We start from the raw sequence: 26,197 nt of genomic DNA on the forward strand, positions 1-26,197 counted from the left end.
TAAACCAAAATGAATGAAACATTTCAATAGGTCTAATTTTCAAAACACTACAGTGAAACCATTCAGCAGGTGTTTACATGCATCATAATCAGATCTCATCACTAGTAAGAGGGCAAAATATCACACTAACACAATAAGATATTCCAATACAGTTCCTGATTTTATTGTGAAACATCTTTAGATTTTCAAGATGGGTTTAAAGCCTCCATGTTACAGCACCAATTTGAGAGAATGCACACGTTACTTGCCATATTTAATTAAATGGTCATTGTACATTTAACTCTACTTTATACCTACATAATCTAGTAGGCGCCTCTGTCAAAGAACAGAACTTTCCCTTCAAATTAAAAAACCACCTTTACAGAAGTTATGTACTATTGCACTATCTACTCAGCAATAGTAGTTACATGCTTCACATACTTTTGTTGAAAAATAAATTGAATTGTTACAAATCCCTGATGCAAGGCACTTTTGAGCACCTGCAGGAACATGTCCATGTAAACAGTGATACATGATACAGTACATTTTAAATAACAAATGAACAATTTCCATATATCTTTGACCATATAATGAACAGCTTTACACTGAGGCTAACAAACATGATCAGAACCACAATGCACATTTTGTCTTGATTTAAAAAGTTCTCTTAGGACTAAGACACACAACTGGGGAAGAGAACTGTAAACATCATGCCTGCCTCCCACTAAGCTGGCAGTGTGCTTCCCGGGTGTGTGAGATCCAAAGTTGTTAGCAGGCTTAGGTTCTACATTACCTGGATCCACTCAATCCATGATGGCAACTGCCAAAGTGTGGAAGAAAGGATAAAGTTTCTGGTAGTGTAATATCTGACCAGTTTGGATTAAGAAGATACAGTTTGTGCATATTTCAAGTATACAAAGCACCTACTCTCATAAGATCACCAAAACATTAAATGTTTTGATCAGCTTATTGCTTTTACGTCAAGCCATATCTTCCCCTTTCTATTCAAAAGAGAGAAAGACAGTGATATTTTATACCCAAGCATGGAAAACTCATTTCACTCCCTGAATATTACATTGGCCACATTAGTCAAAGTTTGTCTAGAAACACAAACTATTTAAGTACTTTAGAAGACTGTATTTTCCAGAGTTTACTTTATATTCACATAGCAGCTGTCTATGGCTTTAACTTCATACCATAATTATTTTTTGGGGGAGCAAGGAGGAGAAATCCTCCTAAGCTCTTAGAGATAGTTCTCAATTCCTTCCCATTTTGGAAAGGAACTGAACATCTTAAGAATTATGCTCAGTCCTGTTCCAACCCCATGCTAGTTTTCCCTTTTGGTGACATGTGCAAATAAGTGTCTGCTCTTAGATTTTACAGGGAGTACGGCCCTCCCCATTTTCTGCAAGGATGCTCTCTAATCTGGCCAGTACTGAGGTATTCTCTCTCCCCCCATTTAGTGCTATTGCTGCACTATAAGGAACTGTTCAGTGTAAACCAAGTGGGAAGTCAGAGACCAGCCGTGGAGGAGAGGTAGGGTACTTCAGCTCCACAGAGCCCAACAGGCTCCACCTTATTTCTTAGAAGGCGAAGTTGATATTAGGCAGTCTTATTTCAAGACAACTAACCAGGAGCCTTCAAGCCCTGTCCCTGCTCAACAAACCGTATTCTCCTCCCCCCTTTACAAGGTGGGGGAGATGAGGTCTCAAGTCTCTTAGAGCTCCAGGTGCCAAATGGCAAATGAGCTGAATGGAGATGGAGCTTGGAAAGCAAAGTGGGAAACTCTCACTCGTGGCAGAGAACAGAAGGCAGGCCTTGAAAATGCACAATTCATGTAACTACGTTGACTTTAAAAAGCCCTATTCCCTGTGAGAGCAAGGCTACACTCTCTCAAGCAACAGTGGTAATCTTAATCAGCAAGTGGCTTTCATGTTCCCATTTTCCTCTCTCTGCATATAAAAGGGTTATGAAATATCCCTCCATATGAAGGAATCAGTAAAAAGTATAATTCCACAGACTACTGCACTACAAATTACAGAATTAAAGTAACCCCAAAAGAAATCAGTCTTCACATACGAGAAAGCAGTTTGTCATAAACTGCAAGAAATGTTGTAAGTTAAATATAAAACTCATATACAAAAAGGGCTACCTTTATTTTTTTTTCTTTTAAAATGTTGGACATTTCCTTAAAAATTACCTACTTCATAGGATTAAATCTACCACACAATTTGTTTGGACTATAATAAAATAACAGGTAAAATACTATTAAAATGCTTCAGTTAGAGAACTGAGGTACCATTCTTGAGAACTGCATTAAAACTGCAGCATTTATGCACAGCTGCCAAAGAGGCAGCTTTTACACACTGCTTTCTTCTTGTGCCCCACTGTTACTGAATTCTGGAATCTGGTCTGTGAAGGACTGCATCATCCACTGTCCATTAGGAATGTCACCAAAGGATGACCCCCCACTGTAGCCTAGATTGTTCGCTTCTAGAAAAAAAAAAAAAAAAAAAACAAAAGTATTACTAGTTTAGCTGGCATCATAGCTGTAGGAAAGTTTCAGAAAAGTTCATTTTGATGAAAGAATTTTCCAAGCATTTCCCCCCCCCACACACACACATTTTTCAATTAGCAACTCCTTTTCAATATTTACTTTTGATCACTCTCTAGTCCATGTTAACTTCCTAAAAAATGACTTATGTTTATTTGAATTGTGACTAAGTTTGAGCAGAAATCAGTTGTTTCACTAGCAATGAACACACCGAAAACGCATTTAAAAATCCTCAATTTTGTTTGTATCCTGCCTACCTAGTCTTCATAACCCCACACCAAACCCCATTGTGTTCCAGCTATTATATGAGAATAAGAAATGAAATGAACAGGAAGCAATATAGGCAGCAATCTACATCAGAGCGCAAGATTAGGACATGAAATTTAAAGACCTTTATCAGAAGTTGGTAATTATTCATTAGTTCCCCTATATAGAATTTAAACCTGTTCTTCAGTTATGACCAATGGCACTTCCTCCATTTTTGGTTTGAAGTGAAAACCAGAATTCCTAATTATGGCTATTCTGCTACAGTCAGAGTTCCAACTCTCATTCTATTCTCCCCTTGTGTTTTTTCTGTTGCTAATAGTTTTCTCAAACTCACTTGGGGCTGAAATTGTGTATTTGTGAAAGCTCTGCAAGATAGCAGCTCTGACCCAGGTCAGGACACATTCAGGCTCCACAGCATACATAAACTCTGTTTCTTTTTTTCTCCCCCACACCCAATGTCTCTTTAAAATTAGAAATCCAAGAAAAAGTTAAGTGCAAAACCCTAGTTTTGATGTAAGGTTAAGACAATGCTCTCAAAAGTTGGAATACCAAAAGTTAAGGTTTCCTACACATCATTAAATGGGATACACGATATGCAGTCTGTGGTTTTGGTGTTTTTTTTTAATTTTATTTTATTCCTCAGTCTTAACAGTGTATTAATACAAAAAACTGCATTGACACTAGCCTTCAAATCAATTTATGAAGTTATATGGGAACCACAAACCATCCTGATACAGGAAAAATACATTTGAATACATCCTCCGTCACCAGTAGCAAGATGACCAGGATAATCTTATTTCTCTCTTTTTTAATCACTTGTCAGGTCTTGCTATTCTTAGATTATAAATTCAGAGGTAATGACTATTTCTTTTGTAATGAAAAGCACTATGTAAATTTATGGCAAAAAATGGTAATAATGATGCTCTTCTAGGCTGTTTCCATATATGACTTGTAAATGATTACAGTTATTTTTACCCAACAGATTTGTTTAAGAATCCCTAAAATCTGATCTTGGGAAAGTTGCTGAAGTTGCAGAAAATATTTTATTTAAATGCAAGTGAATGTCCAGGAAAAAAGAAAAAAAAAGTCTCCCCTCTTTTCCCCAAACAGAAAAGGGGCCCTAATATCCAGATAAAATGATATAGACGAAATTATAAATTTAACAGTTTAAAGTTTTGAATTACAACAGCATTTAAACAAAAATTGCCTGAAACAGTAGAAATGCAGAAAAATAATCCTAGTATATTTTCACATGTAAAAACTTGGGGATTAAAAGCCACAAGTATCACTTTTTACCTGTTCCATTTGAAGCGAAGTTACACTGTTCATGCTCATAGGGGGTTTTCTCACTATAAGCACCACCATATGCTGCTTCGTAACCTGGATCATATTTTTCTTCTTTAACTGCCATCTTTTTAGCATCCTCTAGAGAAAAAGGCCTCAAATATGTTAATCTTCAGGATAATAGTAAACCATGAACATTACATCACACAACACTGTATACATGCAAGTTCTTATCCCACCTTCCATGAGATAATGGGTAATTAAGATTTTAAGAAAAGATGACATAAGTAACATGCTTAGTTCTACACAGTCTGTTGTAAATTAGAGGGACTATAATTACATCTTTCATATAATACTTTATTTCCTTATACCCTGATAACTGCTGGTTCTATATATTATTATCTATCTCATATCAAACCTCATGATATGGCTACCACATAAATTTTAAGAAAAGATTACCAAAAAAGCACTATACCTTGTGCAAGCTGTAAGTCAAACGTATACTGCACCTCCTGCACCTCTGTGTTTGGCGTAATGCCTTTCAGTTGATCCCTTAAATCTTTAAGCTTTATGTAATAATGAACTTTATCCTGTGCACGTGGAAACTGAGCACATCTTGCACTGGATGATGGCATAACATAGCAGAGCTTTAACAAGAGAGACAACAAAAAGGAAGCAATGCTAAATTAGAGGTCAGTAAGTACACAATATGTAAAAACTCAAGAATAAGTAAGCACTTAACCACATTTATATTTGTAAGCCTTTGTACAAACATTAATTCATCCTCAGGAGATGGAGTAATACTTACTTCCTTGTTTTCGCTTACCTGCTGAGGATCTTACCTCAGACAGAGAGGTAAGATCATCAGCTGACAGAGCTATGACAATTTACACCACCTGAGGATCTGTCCTAGAAAAACTAAGATTTAAAACTAACTCAGAAAAATTAAGTGACTTGTCCAGTAAAGTACAATACTTATTTATGACTAATATAGTATTAGTAAGTTTATGTATTTATTGCAATATTTATTAATTAGAACACAACCAACATGTTATATGGGGTTATTTACCTTAAAACAGATACAATATTAAAATTCAAGGTGTCCATCAAAGGGGTATTTTAAGAACAGTTTGTGGATCAAGTCTATGTATAGTCCATCCATGCTAGTACTTTATGGTCCACTCATTACTTACAGTCCATCACTAACACACTCTTCCTCAAAGAATTTTATTGAAACATCAAAATTCAACAGAGTGCAACTGCAAGTAACCTTTAGAAGACTGCATTTAAAAGTACCGATCACCTTGCATGCCCAGATACAGCAATTTTGTTATTAGCTCTAATAGCACAGTGCCTGATGACGTGTTCCCTCCCTCATGCTTGGACTAGTGTCATGGTCATCCTTGAGTCCATAGGCACTGACTTCCCCTCTAGCCGGGAGGGGAGGGGGGGGGTGCTCGACCCTCCCCTCCGCCCCAGGCCCTGCTCCCACTCCACCCCCTCCCCTAAGCCCCAGGCCCGCCTCTTCCCACCCCTTCCCCCAAGTCCCCGCTCTGTCCCTTCCCTGCCTCCTCCCCCTCCTTTCAGCATGTAACTATCCTGCTGACAATAATACACCATTTCTAAAAGCAAACCTATAAACCCCTACAAAAGTCTGGCTGAGGAAAGGATTATATTTACCCAATCCTATTCTCTTCTGTTTAAATAAGACCCCTTCACTTCCCCACACATTTTGGGCAAAAATCACCACTGGTGGTAAGTGGGTTTCATTGGTGTTGAAATAACTTTGCAAGAACTTACAGTTTCTGTGTCTGGGACTTTGTGAGGCTGTAATCCAAATTCCAATTTTTTAACTTTTACTCCAAAAACTTCTTTACTAAAAATGTCATAAATACCTAAAATGAAATGAAAATAGATCATTATATGCCACATAGAAGGCTGCTGGAAAGAGAGAATGATTCAAAACTAAGATTCTCACATTTTCCATTAAAAACTGCTATGCGAGGTTTATACTTTTGCAGTTTCTGCATCAGAATTCGTCCTCCTTCTCGAAACTCTTTGCTAAATGAGAAAAACAATTGCATTCAAGACTAAGACCTTGGCTACTACTCATTGTTTAAATATGGTACTATCCTGCATTTTCCTACCTGGAGAGGTCTTTGCTACCTGGTGTTGTTCTTTCCACCATGTTTGTAAATCCAATACCATATTTTTGTGGTAAAGTGTGGTCATCCATATGGTTCAATTGTTCCTCACTCAGCCCAGACAAAAAGAGACACTTCCCTGTGAAGAGAGAAGATACAAGTTTACTCATATGCATTCCGAAATACTTCAAGGTGCCAAAATACTATAATGAAATATTTATTTCTAAGGAGATACTAAAATGAAGAAAAACACGAAAGCTATTTAAAAAAGGGACTGCCCCGTATATAGTATTGGAATGCTGAAGAAATACTCCATGTTAAGCAAACATCATGTATTTCAGAAGATGATTGCCTTGTCTACATTTATTTATTTTAAGACTGCTTATAGTGAGCATTAGAGGGTCCTGTGGCACCTTTGAGACTAACAGAAGTATTGGGAGCATAAGCTTTCGTGGGTAAGAACCTCACTTCTTCAGATGCAAGTCTTGCATCTGAAGAAGTGAGGTTCTTACCCACGAAAGCTTATGCTCCCAATACTTCTGTTAGTCTCAAAGGTGCCACAGGACCCTCTGTTGCTTTTTTACAGATTCAGACTAACACGGCTACCCCTCTGATATAGTGAGCATTGTTTCTATACTGCTTCAAGATAGAAAATCCCTGCTGAAAAATGTAATGCCACCACCCAATTCCTTGTTTCCATAAACAGGACTTTGTTCCTAAAAGTTAAATTTGGAGCTTTAATTTTATGACTGAAGTAAAAATGGAACAACTATGATCGATATCTATTTCCACATTATTCTGTTTGGTTCCTCTTGTGAAGCCCAGGACCACAAAGTTAGCATTAGAAGCATTATCCTAGGTATGGAGAATTCATTGTGGTGCTGGAGAGAACACATTTTCAGCAATTTTTTCCTTTCCTGCAAGGGCTATAAAACAAACAAAAAGAGGCTCCAAAAACAAAAAGCAACAACAACAAAAAACCAAACACACCACTACAGACTACCAGAGGTTCAAAACAAAGAGCAGGAAAAGAAAGCAATATTGTTCAAGCAAACAAAGTTGAAAGGTTAGTTAACTTTATAATGAAAGTCTTCAAAAAAAAAATCTAGGCTGTTCTGATATTAAGCAAGTTGACACTGTTCATGTTAGGAACCCAAAATGGTGCAAGCCCTGGCTAGATACGAGATCTCCTCAAGGCTCTTCTGAACTGCTACGCATGTTCAACACATCCCCTGACTTTTACAGATCACGATATCATGTCTTCAGTCAGCAACCAATCATATTTTTACTATGAAAGCCACTTCTCTTGATGTTCATCTATTATTCTCCCCCTACTTAAAAACCCACACCAATTACCACCATTTCAGAGTTGTTGTTTTTTCCGTTATATTTTTCGGCATGCCTATTGTTAGTCTAATTTACTAACTTATCCTGCCATCACTTGTCTATTTGTATTGGCCATGGATTGTTTGAATTTTAATAAGTAGATTAACATTTTATTGTATTTGAGTCATGTTATGTGCTGTACACTGCCATGGAGCTCTTCAGCATAAAGTAAGCACACTTACTTTTTTTATACTTAAGTTCTTATTTTACATATTTCAGTACTATTTCTGCCGCTCACCAATTTTTGATGTAGCATGAAAAGTTTAAAATAAGAAGTTTAGTTTGTCTCACTGTAAACAAGCATCTTCATACTACATAATGGTTTTATCAGCATGCACACATTTGGACTGATTCATGATAAAATATACATTAAGTCAAATGCTCATTGTGATGCTGGCAGATTAGATGCCAGCTCTTGTCCAGGCTGCACGCATTAGCTAAGAACTGACAACCTCATAGTTGGGGACCAGATGAGGTCACCTGTATGTTGGTTTTGCTCAAAACAGATATTAGTCTTATAAGAATGTATTTAGTGTTTAAACGCTATGAAATGCTTGTATGTTGCCGCATGCATTAATCTCACTTATAGTATCTATAGCCCATGTTATAAGGTAGTATGTAAGTGTTTGCTCTGAAACGGTAAATCTCTCCAGTCAGGAGAAAAACATTATCAAGTGTGAAATACTAGATTGTCACAGGAGGTGTTGTCTCCTGCCCAACCAAAGAAGGCCCATAGATACTGACAAACCGCTGTGGAACATCAGAGGACAAAAGACTGTTTATTGCTCCCCCTCCACCTAAACTCGTCCCATCATCTTGTACTCTGGGGGAAAGGAATACAAATCCCTGTCAAGAAGAAACTGCATCTTTTTGAACTCTGAAGGGCCCAGAGACTCTAAATTGAAGCCAGACATCCCCAGAGACCCTCCACGGTCTGCCCTGAAAGACAATTGGAATAGATAGATCACTATAATTCTGTCACTCTTAAGATTTAGATGCAAACTCATTTGTATGTATGTTTACTTGCTTTAACCTGTAAACACCACATATTTCTTTTTTCTTAGTTAATAAGCGTTTAGACAGTTTATTACAGGACTGGCTATAGGCACTGTCTTTGGTGTAAGATGTAGGGTACCAATTGATCAGGGATAAGTGACTGGTCTCATGGGACTGGAAGCAACTTGAATGTGGTGTGATTTTTTTTTATGTAAGTGACCATTTTCCACTAAGTCCAGTTTGTCTAGGTGGCAAAATAGACTGGAGAGTCTAAGGGTACTGTCTGTGACTCTGTTAAGATTGTTGTAACAATCCAGGAGTTCACATTTGTTACTGGCTTGGTGAAGTCTAATTATAGAACAGTAGGCCAGTTTGGGGTGTCTGCCCTGAGGTAGGCACTCAAAGTTGTGAGCCACTCTAGACAGCGTGACACTCATTTCAGAGGAAAATAAATGAAAAATCCACTAACACAAAACCCCAGTACAAGATGTAGGCACCAGACTTGTGTCTCATACACAGCCTTTAATCTGGATTTATCACTCCTGTTAACATCAACAGGTGCTCACACAGATCAAGGACAGACAGTCTTTTATAAAGAACCCTGAAAACAAGCTATGCACCTACCTACAACAGGAAGTGGTAGATAAGCCCTAGTTTGTTTACAGTGAATCACAAATTAAGTCAAATTCTGTACTTCTCCCTTCTACCCCAATAGCAACATTCAGATGAAAAATGAAAGTGTCCAGAATTATTAAAATAAATATGAGGCAGTTGTAAAGATATGGCAGTATTTTTTTTTTTAAACTTCAAATATGGTGTACCATTAATGTTAGAAACTACCAGTTTGGTAAATTGGAAGGGGAGGGGGAATATGGGTTTGTGTTTTATTCAGACATCTAGGTGGTTTGTTAATAAAGAGGTAAATACAGAATTGGAAGGGCATTCAGAAAATTATATTTGGGAAAGATGTTTTTTTTTTTTTTCTCCTGTTTTTATTCTGAAAGTTGGTGACTGCTGACATTAAAAAAAAGCCATGAAAACTCAAATACTTGTAATTTGATTTAATTATATGCTGTAATAAACTAAGATTAAACAAAACGGTTTTTTCCAATTATATAATCCTGTAACTATGTTTACATAATTCTGAACCCGCATTTATAAACAAGACCAGAGGAATCATTGATGATCCATCTTTCTTTTGTTTGTGTGGCTTTATATGATAGAACACTGTAGTATGTGCCTGTCATTAAATTACAGACAATGCTGAGTGTTTAAAAAATTGAAAATACAAACAGCCTCATTTAAATTGTCACATTATGACAGAATTCTGCAAATCCCAATAAAAAGAAAAGAACAATAAACTTACAAAAGTGGTTTCCAGGTCCAGGGTAATGATGCCCTTTGTAGGCTGCCATTAAACCCGGGTTTATGCCAATCTACAGAACAAAGCATTAGTAAATTGTAGCTTCAAAAACATAACTATTAAAATAATGAAGGGAAAAGGGAATACGTTTAAACTGATCTAATTTCTTGCAAATCTTGCATAATAATGCATTTGTCAAACCTATTAATCACAGCTCAATTAACAATTTTCAATGATTTCAAGATTTAAAAAATTTAAGACAAGATCTCAATTTATAGGTATAATGTTATAGCATTACCACAACATATATTTTACAACAGTTAGGTGTAGCACTTAGGGGGAAAAACAATAAGGAAAGAACACTCAATAATAGTATGAACAGTTTCTGCCTTTCCTCATATTTAAATTTAAGATTTTTTCATAAACCAGAACGCTGTTACTATAATCCTTGAGAGAGTGCGAAGCTACTGTACACAAACAACAACTTGAATGTTACTTTATCCTGTGAAACCTCAGCATGAAAATGCTAGATAAACAGTAAAGTAAATCATAATTCATGAGTTACAGACTTCAAAATGTTACTTAAAATGTATGACTTACAATTACAATATCCAGATTGAAGGTCAAAATATCAGGAAGAGTCTTGGTCAAAAGTTCAGCTTCAGACACACCATTAAAACGATCCACTTTTCTTTTGACTTTGAATGTATCTGTGATCTTCTCTTGTTTGCCTTTTGATTTAGTTGATTTAGCTGCTTTAGCAGCCGGTTTTTTTGGCTCTGTTGATTTGGTTTTTCTCTTCCTTCCCTTTGTAACTTCTGAAACACAAAGTAATAGATTCCTTTTTGCATGGCTTTTCTAAAAGTGTAGAAGAACTGTTTTTAATAATATTGAGCTCAAACATTAATACCAAAATATGCTGCTCAAATTTTAACTTGTCTACTAAAAACTGTTCTCATCTTCATAATATTTATGCAAAATAATCCTTACATAAAACAGCCTTCAGCTGAAACTCTGTATTCCAGGTTCAATCTGTGAACAGCACTAGCCCATGTCAGAAAGTGAAGTTGTTTAGGTTCATGCTGACAGACAGACAGTACTGGCATATTTTGCTTTGACAGTTGCTGGACTCATAAAAGGGGAGCATTTGGTTTCATTTGCTAGTGATGAAAATTAGACTCATTGTCCAATGGAGTGCTACTTTTTCTCATTGGGAATATCACTTGACAGGATCCCCTAAATCAAAACCATGGTTCTGGCTTAATGAATATCACACACAAAAATGGTTACTTTATAGAAAATGTAAGATGTTCTCAAGAAAAGTCCACATACAAGTTTCCTACCATACCGCCTTATTAACTACGCCTATTGCTAATTATTTGGCCATCTGGGACTTTACTAGAGAATTTAAGTTTTACGGATAACCCTATATAGACACACATCATAGTTCAGCTATAAATTATAACTGACTTGAAGAGTTACCCGCTTGATAGCCACAGTAAATACTGGGAGTTTCTCATATTTTCTTATATGCTTAGCTGCCCCTATCTTATCCCACTATTTGAGACTTGTTCAGAAAACAAACAAAACCTTTAAAAGTTCTTCCATGTTGAAAATACATGCAGAGCAAAAACTACATGCACATATAACCAGAGTAGCCACTATGAATGCATAGTAAAATTTATTTAAAAAACAAAAAAGGCCACCAGCTCACATTGCTTAGATAGCAGAGCAGACAGCCTCCACGGGAAAGCTTGGCACAACTACTTTGCTGACCAGCAGCTAAAGAGCAGGTAATATTTCAGAGAAGAGGGATCTCAAATAAATTTGAAAATATTTCGTCTGACTTTCTAAAAATCTTTAGTAATTTCAAGCAGATGGAAACTGAGATGTTGCTCTCCTTTCCCCTCCATGCCCCCCTTCCTTTCCTTTTTGTCTCCCTCCCCTTATTTTTGGGACAAAAGTCAATATAAATTGGAAAAAAAAAAAAAAAAATCAACCCTGACCAAACTACCACGACTTCAGTTCTCACGGTGGAAGAAACTACAATGTTGTGGCTACAGAATACAAATCAAGATAGCAGTAGCCACACAGATAATTTAGGCTAATATTCATATACACCAGTCCCTTGGAAACACTTCAAGAGGTAAGAAAATTTCAGAAGCTTTTCTTTTGTTTTGTGGGTGGAGGATATAGATATAGATATATATAGATATATATAGATATATAGATATATAGATATATATACACACACACACACACACACACACACACACACACACACACGGATGACTGGAGAGCACAGTTTCTCAGCACCTAACATACTTCAGGGTGCTGGGTGAACGGTATATCAAAAGAAAGAGGGAATATAAATAAAGAAAGATATAAGCTTGCCTCTACCACAAAACCAGCCCTACAGCATATTGTGCAATTTTATTTAGATTTCCTTTAACAGACATCCCCCAGTGAGGCATAACTTTAAACTTGAGTGCACCATTATCCTTTCCATTTGACAAAGTGAGACCCGAGGGGAATTTGTTATCTAGGATATATATGAACAGAAAGTAATTCATGCAGTTGAGAAAAATCTTTATAAACATATAGCCTAGAATTTCTATATTTACTATCAGTTCGGACACTACCTTGGTCATGACATGTGATCCTAGTGATGACTTTCTGTCCACCATCCTAACATCGAGGAGTCCGGTGGCACCTTAAAGACTAACAAATTTAGTTGGGCATAAGCTTTCGTGGGTAAAAAACTCCACTTCTCTGAACAATCTGTTAGTCTTTAAGCTGCCACTCTGATACTTGACATCCTGACATGGTGACTCTAATGAACAGGGCTTGAAAAATTCAAATACCCATTTAACAGTGGCAAGTGGTAAGTCTAACCCCATCAACGAATTTAAAAAATAAAATAAAATAGCTTAAATTTTGCAAACTTTCAGCATGAGGATAATCTTTGAGATGAGAAAAATATAATGGAGACACACTGCCTTCCTGAGTCTGCAGACATCCCTGGTGCATCTGAAGCAGAACTGCAGTGGGCAGCAGTGAAACTGTCAAGAATCATGTTAATTTCACATTCTTGTTGCTGCTATTTAGGAAAGCTATAAGCAACAGCAGTCAGGCACCGAGTTATTCACAAGGAAGTAGGACCCAAAAAATTGAAGTCTGTGGGAGCAGCAGAACAACCAATTTCCTTCTCTCTTCCTCTCCTTTGCCAGTAGTCACAGAATAGAAGAGACCCACCCCTACTCCCAGTAGCCAGACTCTCAAGGGAGAAGAGCAATGTCTTCCTCAATCCCAGCAGGTAAAACAGGGTTGAATTTCAAATTTATCAGACACCTACTACCCAGACTATCACTACAGATGGAGCTCCCAAGAAGGGTCCAAGGACAGCATCCTAACAGGAAATCCCAAAAACCTCTCCCTTCTCAAGGCTGGGAGTTGATGGGCTTCTCACTGGAGGAGTCACACCACCCTGGTCTTTCATATCTATCTCGGGAGAGTAGGTTTAGTCCTCTTGTTAGTAGGTGTCTAGTTAGTTTTTCAAGCCCTGCTAATGAGCCTGTGGATACTTCACCTAGTTCTCAGTGTTCACAGCAAGACCTGGAATAGCTCAATAACAGAACACTATTGGAATACCTAAAGCAAAATGGAAGTGTAATTAAAAGACACTGTTTCCTCATCACAACATGTAACTCTCCCCATGCAAGAGATGCCTAACTGTACTAAATACAATACTATAGTTGTGCACTAACTGTAGTGAATAATAGTGTCTCTGTTAGAGTGACCAGAGCATTTACTGCTTGAACTAGAAGATGAAAATTCACTATACAATTTCATCTTGCCAAGGGTTACAGCAACTATTGTGAAAGTAAATATTTATGTAGATGTGGCACACAATTAGGCCTGGGATGCCATCATCCCAGATTTAACATTCTTGCATTATGTTAGCATTATTCAAGTATGACAGATATTACAAGTAGTAAGCAATGTGACACTATTACACAGGCTCCCATTCTGGCATACTTATCACCAAAACTAATAAATAGAAGATATACACCTCTACCCCGATATAACGCGACCCGATATAACATGAATTCAAATATAACGCGGTAAAGCAGTGCTCCGGGGGGGCGGGGCTGCGCACTCCGGTGGATCAAAGCAAGTTTGATATAACGCGGTTTCACCTATAACGTGGTAAGATTTTTTGGCTCCCGAGGACAGCGTTATATTGGGGTAGAGGTGTATATGAAGTTTAAAGAAAGAAGATAATAGGGGCTACCTTAGTGTTACCATACGTCCGGATTTTCCCAGACATGTCCGGCTTTTTGGGCCTCAAATTCCTGTCCGGGAGGAAATCCCAAAAAGCCGGACATGTCCGGGAAAATAGGGAGGGAGGGACCGGCGGTGCTCGGCCGGGGCCGGAGCCGGCGGTGCGGGGCCCGCCGGACAGGGGTGCTGGGCTGGGGTGCGCTCGCCCAGCGGCCGGGCCCGGAGCCGGCAGTGCGGGGCCCGGAGCCGGCGGTGTTTGGCCGGGGATCGGGCCCGGGGCCGGCAGTGCGGGGCTGGGGTGCTCGGCCGGGGCCGGAGCTGGAGCTGGCAGTGCGGGGCCCGGGGCCGGCTGTGTTCGGCCGGGGTCGGAGGCCGGCGGTGCTCGGGGGCCGGGGTCGGAGGCCGGGGTCGGAGGCCCCCCCGCCCCAGCTTGCCTGCTGCTTCAGGCTTCCCGCGAATCAAATGTTCGCGGGAAGCAGGGGAGAGGGAGGGGCAGGGGGTGAAGCGTCCAGGGGAGGGGGCGGAGTTGGGGCGGGGCCGGGGCCCGTGGAGTGTCCTCTTTTTGGACACTTAAAATATGGTAACCCTAGGCTACCTAGAAATGCCCAGAGCACAGAACTGAAATGTATCTCAAGAAGTGGTTTCTAGCCTTCTCATGCTTGTAGGTGGGTTAAAGTTAGTTTTTAAAATAGTAATTACAAATTCAGATGATTATAATGCACCACAAAAACACAGTAATTAAATATGTAACCCTAACAAAGACTTGCAGTAAAACAAGAGCCTACTATGCTAATTTTACAAAATTGCTATGAACATTTACTAGCTGAAGCAAAAAGTCTAGCTGCCGGCCTTTTACCATGATGACTAATTTAGAAAAAACACAACACAAAAATCAACTAATCGTAGTTTACTCACCTATGAAAATTATCACTCATCATGAAAGATCAGAATTTGGCAAGCCTCAGCAATGCCAAAACTACAACCAGGGTTTGCTTTGTATTTTCCTATACACATGCAGCATGTTACAAAACACAAGTTTCTGAACACTTGTTCAAAATGTGCCAAAAAGAGCAAAATCAGGAGATTAGAGAAGCAAATTATTAAGACAAATCATCCTTGAAAATCAACTATTAAGTATCAATTTCATTTTCAGCCTTGTTAATCAAGATTTTAATTTTATAAAATATATAATTTATATTAATTTGGTCACACTACCTTGAATAGGTTCTTGAGTAAAGCTTGGATCTGGAATACCCTCTACAGTCTGCTGTTCATTCATAATTTCCATGTTAGGAGCTGCAGTCATCATTTGATGGAATGGAAATGTATAAAATGCTTGAGCTTGCTGAAGAGGAGAATAATATCTTTAAAAAAAAATAATTAATTGTTAGCCATATAACATTAATCTCTCAGAACTGTCTTAAGTTTATAACCTGTTCAGTACATTACTTAATCAAAATAAAAGCATGGCATTCTTAACCAGGGTTGGCATACACTGCATGTTATATTCTCCAGTTACAGTCTATTACAGCAACATGTAGAATATCCAATTCCATTAAATGGCCAATGCTTCTGATCACATAGCAATCAAACATTGCTTAACACCCCATCTCCCTTTTAATTAATTTAATATTAAGCATACAAGAATCAGAATATTCCAGTCACATTAAATAGACGCCTTATTTTCTCCCACTTTTCTATAACTCAATTATAACTAAAGGTAGCAATTCTTTCACGGAGGTCACAGATTCTGTGACTTTCCATGACTCCCGCAGCGACTGGGCCAGCTGCTCAGGTACCCCACAGCCAGTCGCACTGGCCACTGCTGGAGCGACCCAGGGCCAGCTACTCCGTCAGTCTCCGGGGCCAGCCGCACTGGCTGCTGCTCGGGTGGCCCTCGGCATCTGGCTCTGGGGTGCCTTGGGGACCACTTGAGCAGCAGCTGTCTGGAGAGCGATCCCCGGGAGCAGCAGCTGGCGGGGGGGGAGGGGGAAGGGGAAGAATCAACCCCCCAGCACTGGAGCAGAGCCCCCCAGGCAGCGGGTCCCCAGAAGTAGAGATTTAGGGGTATTTTTGGTAAAAGTCATACTTTGTTGAGGAAGAGTCAACATGGTTTTAGTAAAGGGAAATCATGCCTCACTAATCTACTAGAATTCTTTGAGGGGGTCAACAAGCACGTGGACCAAGGGGATCCAGTGGATATAGTGTATCTAGATTTTCAGAAAGCCTCTGACGAGGTCCCTCACCAAAGGCTCTTACGCAAAGGAAGCTGCCACGGGATAAGAGGGAAGGTGCTCTCATGGATTGGTAACTGGTTAAAAGATAGGAAACAAAGGGTAGGTATAAATGGTCAATTTCAGAGTGAAGAGAGGTAAATAGTGGTGTCCCCCAGGGATCTGTTCTGGGACCAGTCCTATTCAACATATTCATAAAAGATCTGGAAAAAGGGGTAAATTGTGAGGTGGTAAAATTTGCAGATGATACAAAATTACTAAAGATAGTTAAGATCCAGGCAGACTGTAAAGAGCTATAAAAGGATCTCTCAAAACTGGGTGACTGGGCAACAAAATGGCAGATGAAATTTAATGTTGATAAATGCAAAGCAATGCACACTGAAAAGCATAATCCCAACTATACATATAAAATGATGGCATCTAAATTAGCTGTTACCACTCAAGAAAGATCTTGGGAGTCACTCTGAATAGTTCTCTGAAAACATCCACTCAATGTGCAGCGGCAGTCAAAAAAGCGAACAGAATGCTGGGAATAATTAAGAAATGGATAGATAATAGGACAGAAAATAACATGTTGCCTCTATATAAATCCCTGGTACGCCCACATCTTGAATACTGTGTGCAGGTGTGGTTGCCCCATCTCAAAAAATATATATTGGAACTGGAAAATGTTCAGAAAAGAGCAACAAAAATGATTAGGAGTATGGAATGGCTTCCGTATGAGGAGAGATTAATAAAACTGAGACTTTTCAGCTTGGAAAACAGATGGCCAAGGGGAGGTCTATAAAATCATGACTGGTATAGAGAAAGTAGATAAGGAAGTGTTGTTTACTTCTTTGGCCTTGCCTACGCTACCAAAATAAGTCGACCTAAGTCAGTAGTTACTGCAGTGGTTCATGGCCATACTATGCCCCCTATGACTGTGGTGCGCATCCTCACCAGGAGCGCTTCCACCAACTTAACTGTGGGGGGCACTGACAGTGGTGAGTCCTGTGCAGAGCTGACAATTAACAGGAAATTTAAATAACGCAGCGCCTACACAGACACTATGTCACCATAACTACATCAAGCAAAGTGCTACACCTCTCGCGGAGGTGGAATTATTAGGTCGGTGTAGTGGGGGACCCACATCAGTGGAAGCAGTGGTTCCCAAACTTTAACAATCCATGAACCCCTTTCACTAAAATGGCAAGTCTTGTGAACCCCCATCCTAAAAATGAATATTTCCAGGGATTTTCTTCCAGACCTCAGCATAAATTATAAAAGCAGTGATCTTGGAAATATAAAATTTGTTTTTATGACATGCTTATTACACACTATTTATTATTATTTATCATTACAGTATTTTTAGTACATTATGAAAACAGCAACACTCTTCCAAGCTCTCACTTTTGTAGCTTGTATCACTTTTGATTAAGCCTGTTATAAGACAAGGCTCCTATCAGAGGTGCCAGTGGGAAAAAGGGGTAAGGGGCAAAGCCCCTGCACACTCCAGGAACTGGGGAGCACCGCTGGAAAAGTGGGGGGGCACCGCCAGAAAAAAAGGGGAGGGACCCATGGGGGGGCACACCGACATGGGGGCAGCACATGACCCTCGACACCCCCCCCCTGCACTGGCGCCTCTGGCTCCTATGTTTCATCAAGGAGTATCAGATGTGAAATAGCAAGAAGCCAACTTAAAGAGATCTTCTTACACAAGCATTCAGGTCTTGAGCAGTCCAGGCAAACAACGTACGTTACAACAAAGCTTAAACTTGTTCTTCATAATGATTTAAGAACAATGCTGGCAGCCTATTTAATTTTAAAAACAGCAAAATATATCCACCTCCCTTTCTATTTCGTATAAGAAGTCTTGAAGTTTAAATCTCCTCAGTGTGATAGATATGCTTGCTTTGATCTGCTTAGTTCTTGGAAGTCCCCAAGGTTCTGGGCTGCTGGCCCAGTGCTCCCTACGGATAGCTCTGTCCGCCACTAAGGATCCCCCCCCCCCCCCCCAAGAACCCCCTGTAACATTTCATGAACCCCCAGGAGTTCACAAACCCCAGTTTGGGAACCACTGAGTGGGAGCGACATTGCAGTGTAGACACTTACAGAGTTAGCTTGATGTAAGCTGCCATACAATGACCTAACTCTGTAGTGTAGACCAAGCCTTAGAATTAATTGATACAAGGTGGATGAGATAACATCTGTTATTGGACCAATTTCTGCTGGAGAGAGAGACAAGCTTTCGAGCTTATACAGAACTCTGACCTGAAGTAGAGCTGTGTGAACTCGAAAGCTTGTCTCTCTCACCAACAGAAGTTGGTTGAGTAAAAGATATTACCTTACTACCTTGTATCCTGGGACCAACATAGCTAGAACAACACTACATACAGATGCCCCCTGGGTTACGCAAATCCGCACTTACGGAAAAAGTTCCATAAGCTAGAAATAGGGGTGGGTTTTGTTGGCGTAATGGTCGGATATACATTTCCGAATTACGCAAAATTCAGGGAGCGTCTGTACAACAATTAGAATTACCTGACTTTTGCCCACTTTGAATTTACTTAATCTTCCATCAAATTATTTTATCTAACACATACCGAATGTGTGAAGCACTCTGGGTTGCAAGATGGTATCGGTGCCTAGGTGATCTGAGGCAATTAGCCACAGCGCACACTGTTTGGCATCTTTAAGCAATATTGTACCAAGCACTGGCCAGTGACATCAGTGACACTCCTGCAACCCACGCACAGAGACTCCTACTCCAGATATGCCTCCCCATATATACTCATAGACCTGCCCAACATAGAATCCCTGCTCAATACATCCCCCACATATGGGCACAAACTCCCACTCACAGACACAGGTCCCTGCTCTGCTCCATAAACCCGTAGTCTATACAGAGACATCCCCCACCTCCACAGGTCCCTGCTCCAAACGCCGTCTATTCAGACAGACACACACCCCCCAACCCACTCACAGGTCATTGCTCCATACCCCCTTAGTATCCATACCCCCCCCCCCCACACACACACACAGTCACCTCCCGCTCTACCCCCTTCACCCCCCGCGGACAGACGAGCCGAGCGCCCGCTGGACACCATCCCTGCGGCTGCCCAGCCCCCCGCCTACGTCACCATGCGCGGGGCCCGGCCGTTGGGAGCCGGGCAGCCGGCTTGGGGGGCTGAGCAGCGGCAGAGGCCTCCCCGCGCCAGGCCTAGGCCCGGCCGCCCCCTGTACCTGCCCGGCTCCTCGGCTGCCATCCCCGGGCGCTGGTGCGTCCGGCCTAGCGGGCTGCCGTGAGCGCCAGCAGCAGAGCCCGTCCGCTGCCCCCTCCCCGCGCAGAACCCCCCACGGCCCCTTCCGCCTCTTACACACAGCGCCGCCGACCTGCCAGCCGAGCGAGCGGTCACGTGGGGCAGGGCAGCCAATCCGGATCAGGCACCCGCCGGGCCATGACCACGAGGCTTGCGGGGGTGGGGAGAAGGCAGAAGAGGCGAAATGGGGTGAAAGGAGACGGGACCAAGGACCGGAACGTACCACCTGTTGGATGACTGATTTCCCCCCGCCCCTCAGCATGTTAAATGACAGACCAAGACAGACCCAGAACGCTTGACATGCGCCGGGATTGTGTCATGGCTCCAGTTTTCTCTGACTCTCTCCCACTTTCAGGCCTTTTCTCTTGGCAGTACAAGGGGGGCGGGGGTGGTCACCGGGCTACATTCGCGACTGGGTCCACACTAGACATGTTCACAGACTCGAATGCGAAACGCTCTGAGATTCTTGGGGCTAGAGAGAGGGGATCCGTAATCTATTGACATGCCTAGTAAATGGGGCTCTCAAACGGAGCCACAGTGAAGTAGGATTCGGATGAGAGGCTGGGCTTTGGTCACAGTTAAGGCATCGCTGACCATAAGACGTTAAAAAGCGCCTGTGTACTTCTTATTTGGGAGAATAAAGACAGAATGTGATCAGTGTTTGCCAGACAGTCCATCTAACCTGCCCATACTACTGGTTGCTCTGTGCACATCAATGCAAGTGCATGCCCCAAAAGTAAAATCACACAAGGCAAGAGAAGAAATCCAATAAGCAGTCTATAGTAACTGTTAAAGGACATGCCAAAACCTTTAAAAGAAAATACCACTATTCCACAGTAACAGTTCTTAACACTGCGGCTTATAGAGTTATGATAGAAGACTAGTATATTTCCATATGGCTACTTAAAGACTAACAGATTTATTTGGGCATAAACTTTCATGGGTAAACCCTCACTTCTTCATGCATCTGAAGAAGTTGATTTTTTACCCACGAAAGCTTATGCCCAAATAAGTCTGTTAGTCTTTAAGGTGCCACCAGACTCCTTGTTTTTGTGGATACAGACTAACACAGCTACCTCCTGACATATGGCTACTGTGGCACTGATAATGCAAACATCTGTACCTATGCTTTCCTGTATGCATGTGACTAGGCCCATTGAATCCAACAGGGCTATTTATGCTTAAAGATAAGCACATGCAAAAGTGCCTTGCTAGATCATGGTTCACACAAATAAAGTTAAGATGGCATGTAAATGTTTGCAGGACTAGGGCCTATACTGTTGTAACAAAACAACTAGTGTTACCATAGAACTACAGTTCTCCTATCACAAAGCATAAAAAAACCCAAGTCAGGCCCCAAATATGAGACTGACATAAACATATTTGTCTTCTTATCTTTGAGCCTTTAGTTATCACATTTCTCCCCACAATCACGAGGGTTAGAAACTTTAAAAAATAAAATAAATAAATAAACCAAAAGCGGAGATTCTCTCATAATTACACAACGCCAAGAATTTGGGACAACTAATGAAAAACACCAAACGTTTTGAACCTTGGCAATTCCTATACTGTTCCTGGATTGTTAACATAACTACAATTACTAGTGTTAGGAGTTACTATCCTGTTACTACAGTATTTTATTGTTAATGTAATCACTCAGTTAATGCTAATCTTACCTCAGGGGGGTGGGTTGCTACAGTGGGCTAAGCCTTTAGGCCACTGTCGTGTATTAAGGATAGAGCAAAGAGTCTCTGAGGGATGCGTTAGACCACTCAGGGATATGAATGAACACAGACTTACGGAGCCAAACAAGGGACCAGTGAGGGTGCCTCCCTAATCACCGCAGCATCCTCTCTCCCCAGCCAGTTTGGAAAGGGGCCTTGCAGCAGCGGCTCCCTATGGGGATCTCCCATTTGCGGGGAAGCGAGGACAGACTGGCAATGGACGTAGTTCCGTAGCAGCTGCTAGAGTCACGTGAGAGATGACATGCATGCCCTGAGTCACATGATTTGATGAGATTTGCTCAGCTCCTCCTGCAGAAGGACGGGCCGGCTACCTTGTCTCCGTGGCCTTGGTGCTGTTCTGAGCGGAGAGCCTGTCATCCGGGACCTCCTAATGTTGTGTCCTGGGCAGAGAACAAGTGCTGTCAGACCAGCGTAGTAGAGTTTTGCTGCATGCAAGTAGGTGCATTTTCCATGCCTCAATCACCGGGAAAGGATGGTGTGTGTAGCATGGTTGGGTAGTGGGGTTGTCTCCAGAATTTGTGGAGTTGCCTTTGGGGTAAGGACAAAGAATCCTACCGGCTGATGTCCACGGGAGGGAGCGGTTACCTCTGTAGTGTGTTGAAAAGATTTGAACGTTTTAAAAGCACTGTTTCTTCTTTATCTGCTTTTAAACTTTTTAAGTGAGGCTCCATCGCAAAAGGCCTCCCCTCCCCATCTCTATTTCCTACCGAAGGTGGATGTGTTTTAACCAAACGCGGTTTCTTGTTAACAAATTCTAATAGGGCGAATTGTATTTCAGAATGGGCTAGTTGGCATACTAATTATTGCAACTTTTCCCCTCCTAATTCTTCACTCAGTCAATTGGAGTACTCAAATCTCAAGTGCTGTCTGCTCTTCATCATGCCTGCAGGGGTATCTTGGTCTCGCTACTTGAAAATGCTCAGTGCAAGTACATTGGCTATGTTTGCAGGTGCAGAAGTTGTGCATAGATATTACAGACCTGATCTCGTAAGTGATTTAAAGTTTTGATTTTCATTTAATTTATAACGGCTAAGTAATATGTGTTTGGAAATTTCTCCTATAGGAATGCTGTTCAGTGGACATTGTTAAGGTCACTGTGGCAAAAATACCAAAACACTTCTTTTTCAAAATGTTAATATGCTTGTTTGTCAGTCCAATAATAAGGAAAAAGAGGCAAATATGTGAAGCTGCTAGAAAGTCATGTCTCAGGATTTTTCCTCAGTTTTGAAGAGCAATGTGCATCAGACATTAAAAGAAATTATCTAGTTTACCCAGAATGTAAAACATTCTGCATATGTGCAATGAAAACTGGCACTCTTCTTAGCATATTTTTGTCAGAGTAAAGTTACCTTTTCTATGGGGTTATAAGATTCTTTTCCACTCTAGACTAGAAGAGCTAGAATCCCAAGTCAGTAATACCTACAAGATTTTTTTTTTTTTTTTTTTTTTGCTTAAATCCGAGTCAGCAGTTAGTTGCTTTCACAGCTTGGTTGGGAAGCAGATTGTAGTAGTAACATGACACCACATGCAGAGGTAGTAGTTTTTCCAGGACCTGAAAGTACACCTCTACCCCAATATAACGCTGTCCTCAGGAGCCAAAAAATCTTACCGCTTATAGGTGAAACCGAGTTATATCGAACTTGCTTTGATCTGCCGGAGCGCGCAGCCCCGCCCCCCGGGAGCACTGCTTTTCCACATTATATCCGAATTCGTGTTATATCGGGTCGTGTTATATCGGGGTAGAGGTGTGTATAATAAACCTTCATTTTTAAAGGCATTAGACACAGAACCAGGAAAAAGTAAACTTGTTTTATTAAGACCTAAAGCTCAGAAGTGAACTTTTGGGCAAAGTTGGATCTACTTACGATTTGGGTGGAAAGCATGTGAAATTTTTGTGAATTCAATTCTAAACCAGGTGAAATGCTACAGTTTTGGTAGAGATTTGTAGTTTGCTTTGCCTAGAAATTCAAGAGGTGAAAAATCTATGCAAATCAAATGTTGGAAAAAGTATTGCAATTGTTTGACATCTGATTCTTACAGCTTGCTTTTTACCTTCTATATTTTTCCAAGCTCTTCACTCTTACAACCTTTTTTTTCCTTTGTCCCTTTTACACTAGGAAAACATTCCCTCTTCCCACAATATTCCTTTGCTTCAAAAAATGGAGCTGAAATTAACATGGCTTTGTTGCCTTGTTTTTACACTAGCATAATCTACTATTACCATAGCTGTGCAAAGTGTGGCTGCATAAAGCGTAAAGTATCTTATGTGGCTCCCATGTAAACAGTTGCTGTCTTATTCACGCAGTGGTAACCGAGCCTGTATTATCTTTTCAGATGGATCTATTTATGCTCACACTGTAGTATCACACACTCTTTCTATTTAGTCTTCCATCTTTCCCACAAAATGAGAGGAAATAGAATCAACATTTTGCTGTTCAAAGCAAATACATTAAAAAGAAACTGAATTTAATACTTAAAATCTGCAGTGCTGGAGAGTGATGTTCTGGCATATTATGATATTATGGCAATATCAGCACAGGGTACTCCACAGTGTCCCACCAGTATGCCTTCTCCCTGATCTGGAGGCAATCCTTCGAGGGTTTCCATGCCTATTAGATCTGTTTCCATGCCTATTAGATCTTTGGCTTCTCTCATAAGGCTGCTGACAAAAGTACCAGTTGCTGTGATAGTAGATGTGTCCACATTGCAATTACTAGGTACCGGGTGGTTTCATTTGAACCGATTGTCTTAATCCAACAGCCATCAGATGGTAACTGGTGACCTGGTTTAAACTTGAACTAATGCCCTACAGCAGGGGTCCGCAACGTTTGGCACGTGGCTCGCCAGGGTAAGCACCCTGGCAGGCCGGGCCAGTTTTATTTACCTGCTGACGCGGCAGGTTCGGCCAGTCGCGGCCCCCACTGGCCGCGGTTCGCCGTCCTGGGCCAATGGGGGTGGCGAGAAGCTGCGGCCAGCACATCGCTCGCCCACGCCGCTTCTCGCCGCCCCCATTGGCCCGGGACAGCAAACCGCGGCCAGTGGGTGCCGCGATCGGCCAAACCTGCCGCGTCAGCAGGTAAATAAAACTGGCCCAGCCTGCCAGGGTGCTTACCCTGGCGAGCCGCGTGAATGTTGCCGACGCCTGCCCTACAGCTTCTGCAACCTATAAGCCATCCCACTCTGTCTGTAGAGCTTTTGTTGTTTAAACTTGTGTAACTTTATTTCAAAAAGTGGTGGGGTAGCTCTGCCTTCTAGTAGAGGAAACAAAAGACCAGTTTCAAAATAGGAATTCTTTAAAAAGAAAAAAGATACTTGAAGAATCTTCCCACAGTTTTAGAGTGATACTTTTCCTACCAGTAGATTAGTAATTAGGAAGTATATAGTAATTTTATGAAATGGTTTCTTTGACATATCATGACAAAACAAAATGTATAGCTGTACAAAATGCTCATCTGTAGTTATTGAAACTAATGAAGACTCTAAAAGCTTATAGCTTTAAAAGCAGCAAAGGTTAAATAATGTGAAGGTTTGTTTTCACCCCCAGTGTAGGTGTTTCATCTTCAAGACCAGTGTGAGGGCTGTGAATTTCCACTATCACCCCTGTTTGGCATGAAATCTGAAGCTCCCTTTGGCAAATTAAATGTATACTGGCCACATAATACAGCTACTTTCCTCTTCTGAAGAGTAGAAGAGGCTCTTGTTCCTGTGGCCAAGCACTTACCATATTCTCCCACCATTTTCAAATTGTATCTTTGGGAGTCCTTATGCACATGCACCCTGACCAGGTTAACTGGAATGGCAGTTACAAAGGTGGATGACTTAACTGAAGTGAGACAGCTGCTTATCTGGAAACCATGTAGCAATACATGATTAAGGGAAGGATACATCAGTTTGAGCTATAGTCTTAAGAGAGATGGTGGAAAAACAGTTCACTCTAGATCTCTAGTAACTAAAATGCCAGCCACATTTATAATGTCCTATAAAATAACCAGGTTTCAGTGGCTCTTCTCCATCCCTGGAATGGAATTTAGTACTGTGGGAAGGGTTCCTTAGAAAAGGTATTCCCCGCCTCCCCCAAGATCAAGTTGGTCCAAAGGTGCAAGAAATTGAAGTTGAATTAGAAAGAAATTTGGTTGATGCTAGAGATCAGTTTATAATTATCTCAAGAAAGAGGGAGACAAAATTGTAACTTGAATGTAGTGTTCTTTTCTGCCTCTCAGGGGATGTCTAATTTTCTGTTTTGTTTAGCTCCATTTTCTATATCTCAGTCACAGATTTTGAGCACTGACATCTCTTTGTTTTATTTATTTTATAGACTATACCTGAAATTCCGCCTAAGCCTGGAGAACTGAAAACGGAACTCTTGGGTCTAAAACAAAAACCAAGCGAAGTTCATACTTCACAACAATGACCACAGAATATTGAAGTCATGAAGGGTAGCATTTTCAGAAGTGCATAAGTCTCATTTTCCTACGTGAACCAAAGTCATTGGGACTTATGCACTTCTGAAAATTGTACCCAAAGTCCATGTATGAAATGCTGTAGTCCTGTAAATCTATATTTCTATTTATTTAAAACAAAAAAACATGTATGTAAGAAATAATTGAGGATCCTGTTTATCAGAAATCCAGCCAGTTGTTCATTAAAACTCCTTGTACTTTT

General features: G+C 40.8%; 2 protein-coding genes across 14 annotated transcripts; one reads left to right on the forward strand and one right to left on the reverse strand.

The window, feature by feature from the left end:
- Window positions 1–141: 141 nt before the first annotated feature.
- On the reverse strand, window positions 142–21,839 carry TDG (thymine DNA glycosylase). Of its 13 annotated transcripts, XM_065565156.1 has the most exons (12): window positions 19,714–19,860; window positions 16,928–17,017; window positions 16,504–16,568; window positions 15,473–15,621; window positions 10,574–10,791; window positions 9,977–10,046; window positions 6,232–6,367; window positions 6,063–6,145; window positions 5,885–5,979; window positions 4,560–4,731; window positions 4,097–4,225; window positions 142–2,472 (listed from the first exon to the last, which is right to left on the reverse strand). In XM_065565156.1, exons 4-12 carry the CDS (start codon window positions 15,564–15,566, stop codon window positions 2,339–2,341), a joined length of 1,131 nt encoding a protein of 376 aa, XP_065421228.1. In that variant the 5' UTR covers window positions 15,567–15,621; window positions 16,504–16,568; window positions 16,928–17,017; window positions 19,714–19,860; the 3' UTR covers window positions 142–2,338. The 13 variants fall into 13 exon arrangements, with proteins under 13 accessions (XP_065421228.1, XP_065421220.1, XP_065421211.1 ...); XM_065565148.1 differs by lacking the exon at window positions 16,928–17,017 and having other exon boundaries at window positions 19,714–19,869; XM_065565139.1 differs by lacking the exon at window positions 16,504–16,568 and having other exon boundaries at window positions 19,714–19,834.
- On the forward strand, window positions 21,829–26,197 carry LOC101935424 (ubiquinol-cytochrome c reductase complex assembly factor 6). The gene is made up of 3 exons (XM_005310712.5): window positions 21,829–21,970; window positions 22,372–22,522; window positions 25,851–26,197. Exons 2-3 carry the CDS (start codon window positions 22,415–22,417, stop codon window positions 25,944–25,946), a joined length of 204 nt encoding a protein of 67 aa, XP_005310769.1. The 5' UTR covers window positions 21,829–21,970; window positions 22,372–22,414; the 3' UTR covers window positions 25,947–26,197.

The sequence above is a fragment of the Chrysemys picta genome, chromosome 1 (assembly GCF_011386835.1).
Source record: "Chrysemys picta bellii isolate R12L10 chromosome 1, ASM1138683v2, whole genome shotgun sequence".
NCBI lineage: Eukaryota > Metazoa > Chordata > Testudines > Emydidae > Chrysemys > Chrysemys picta.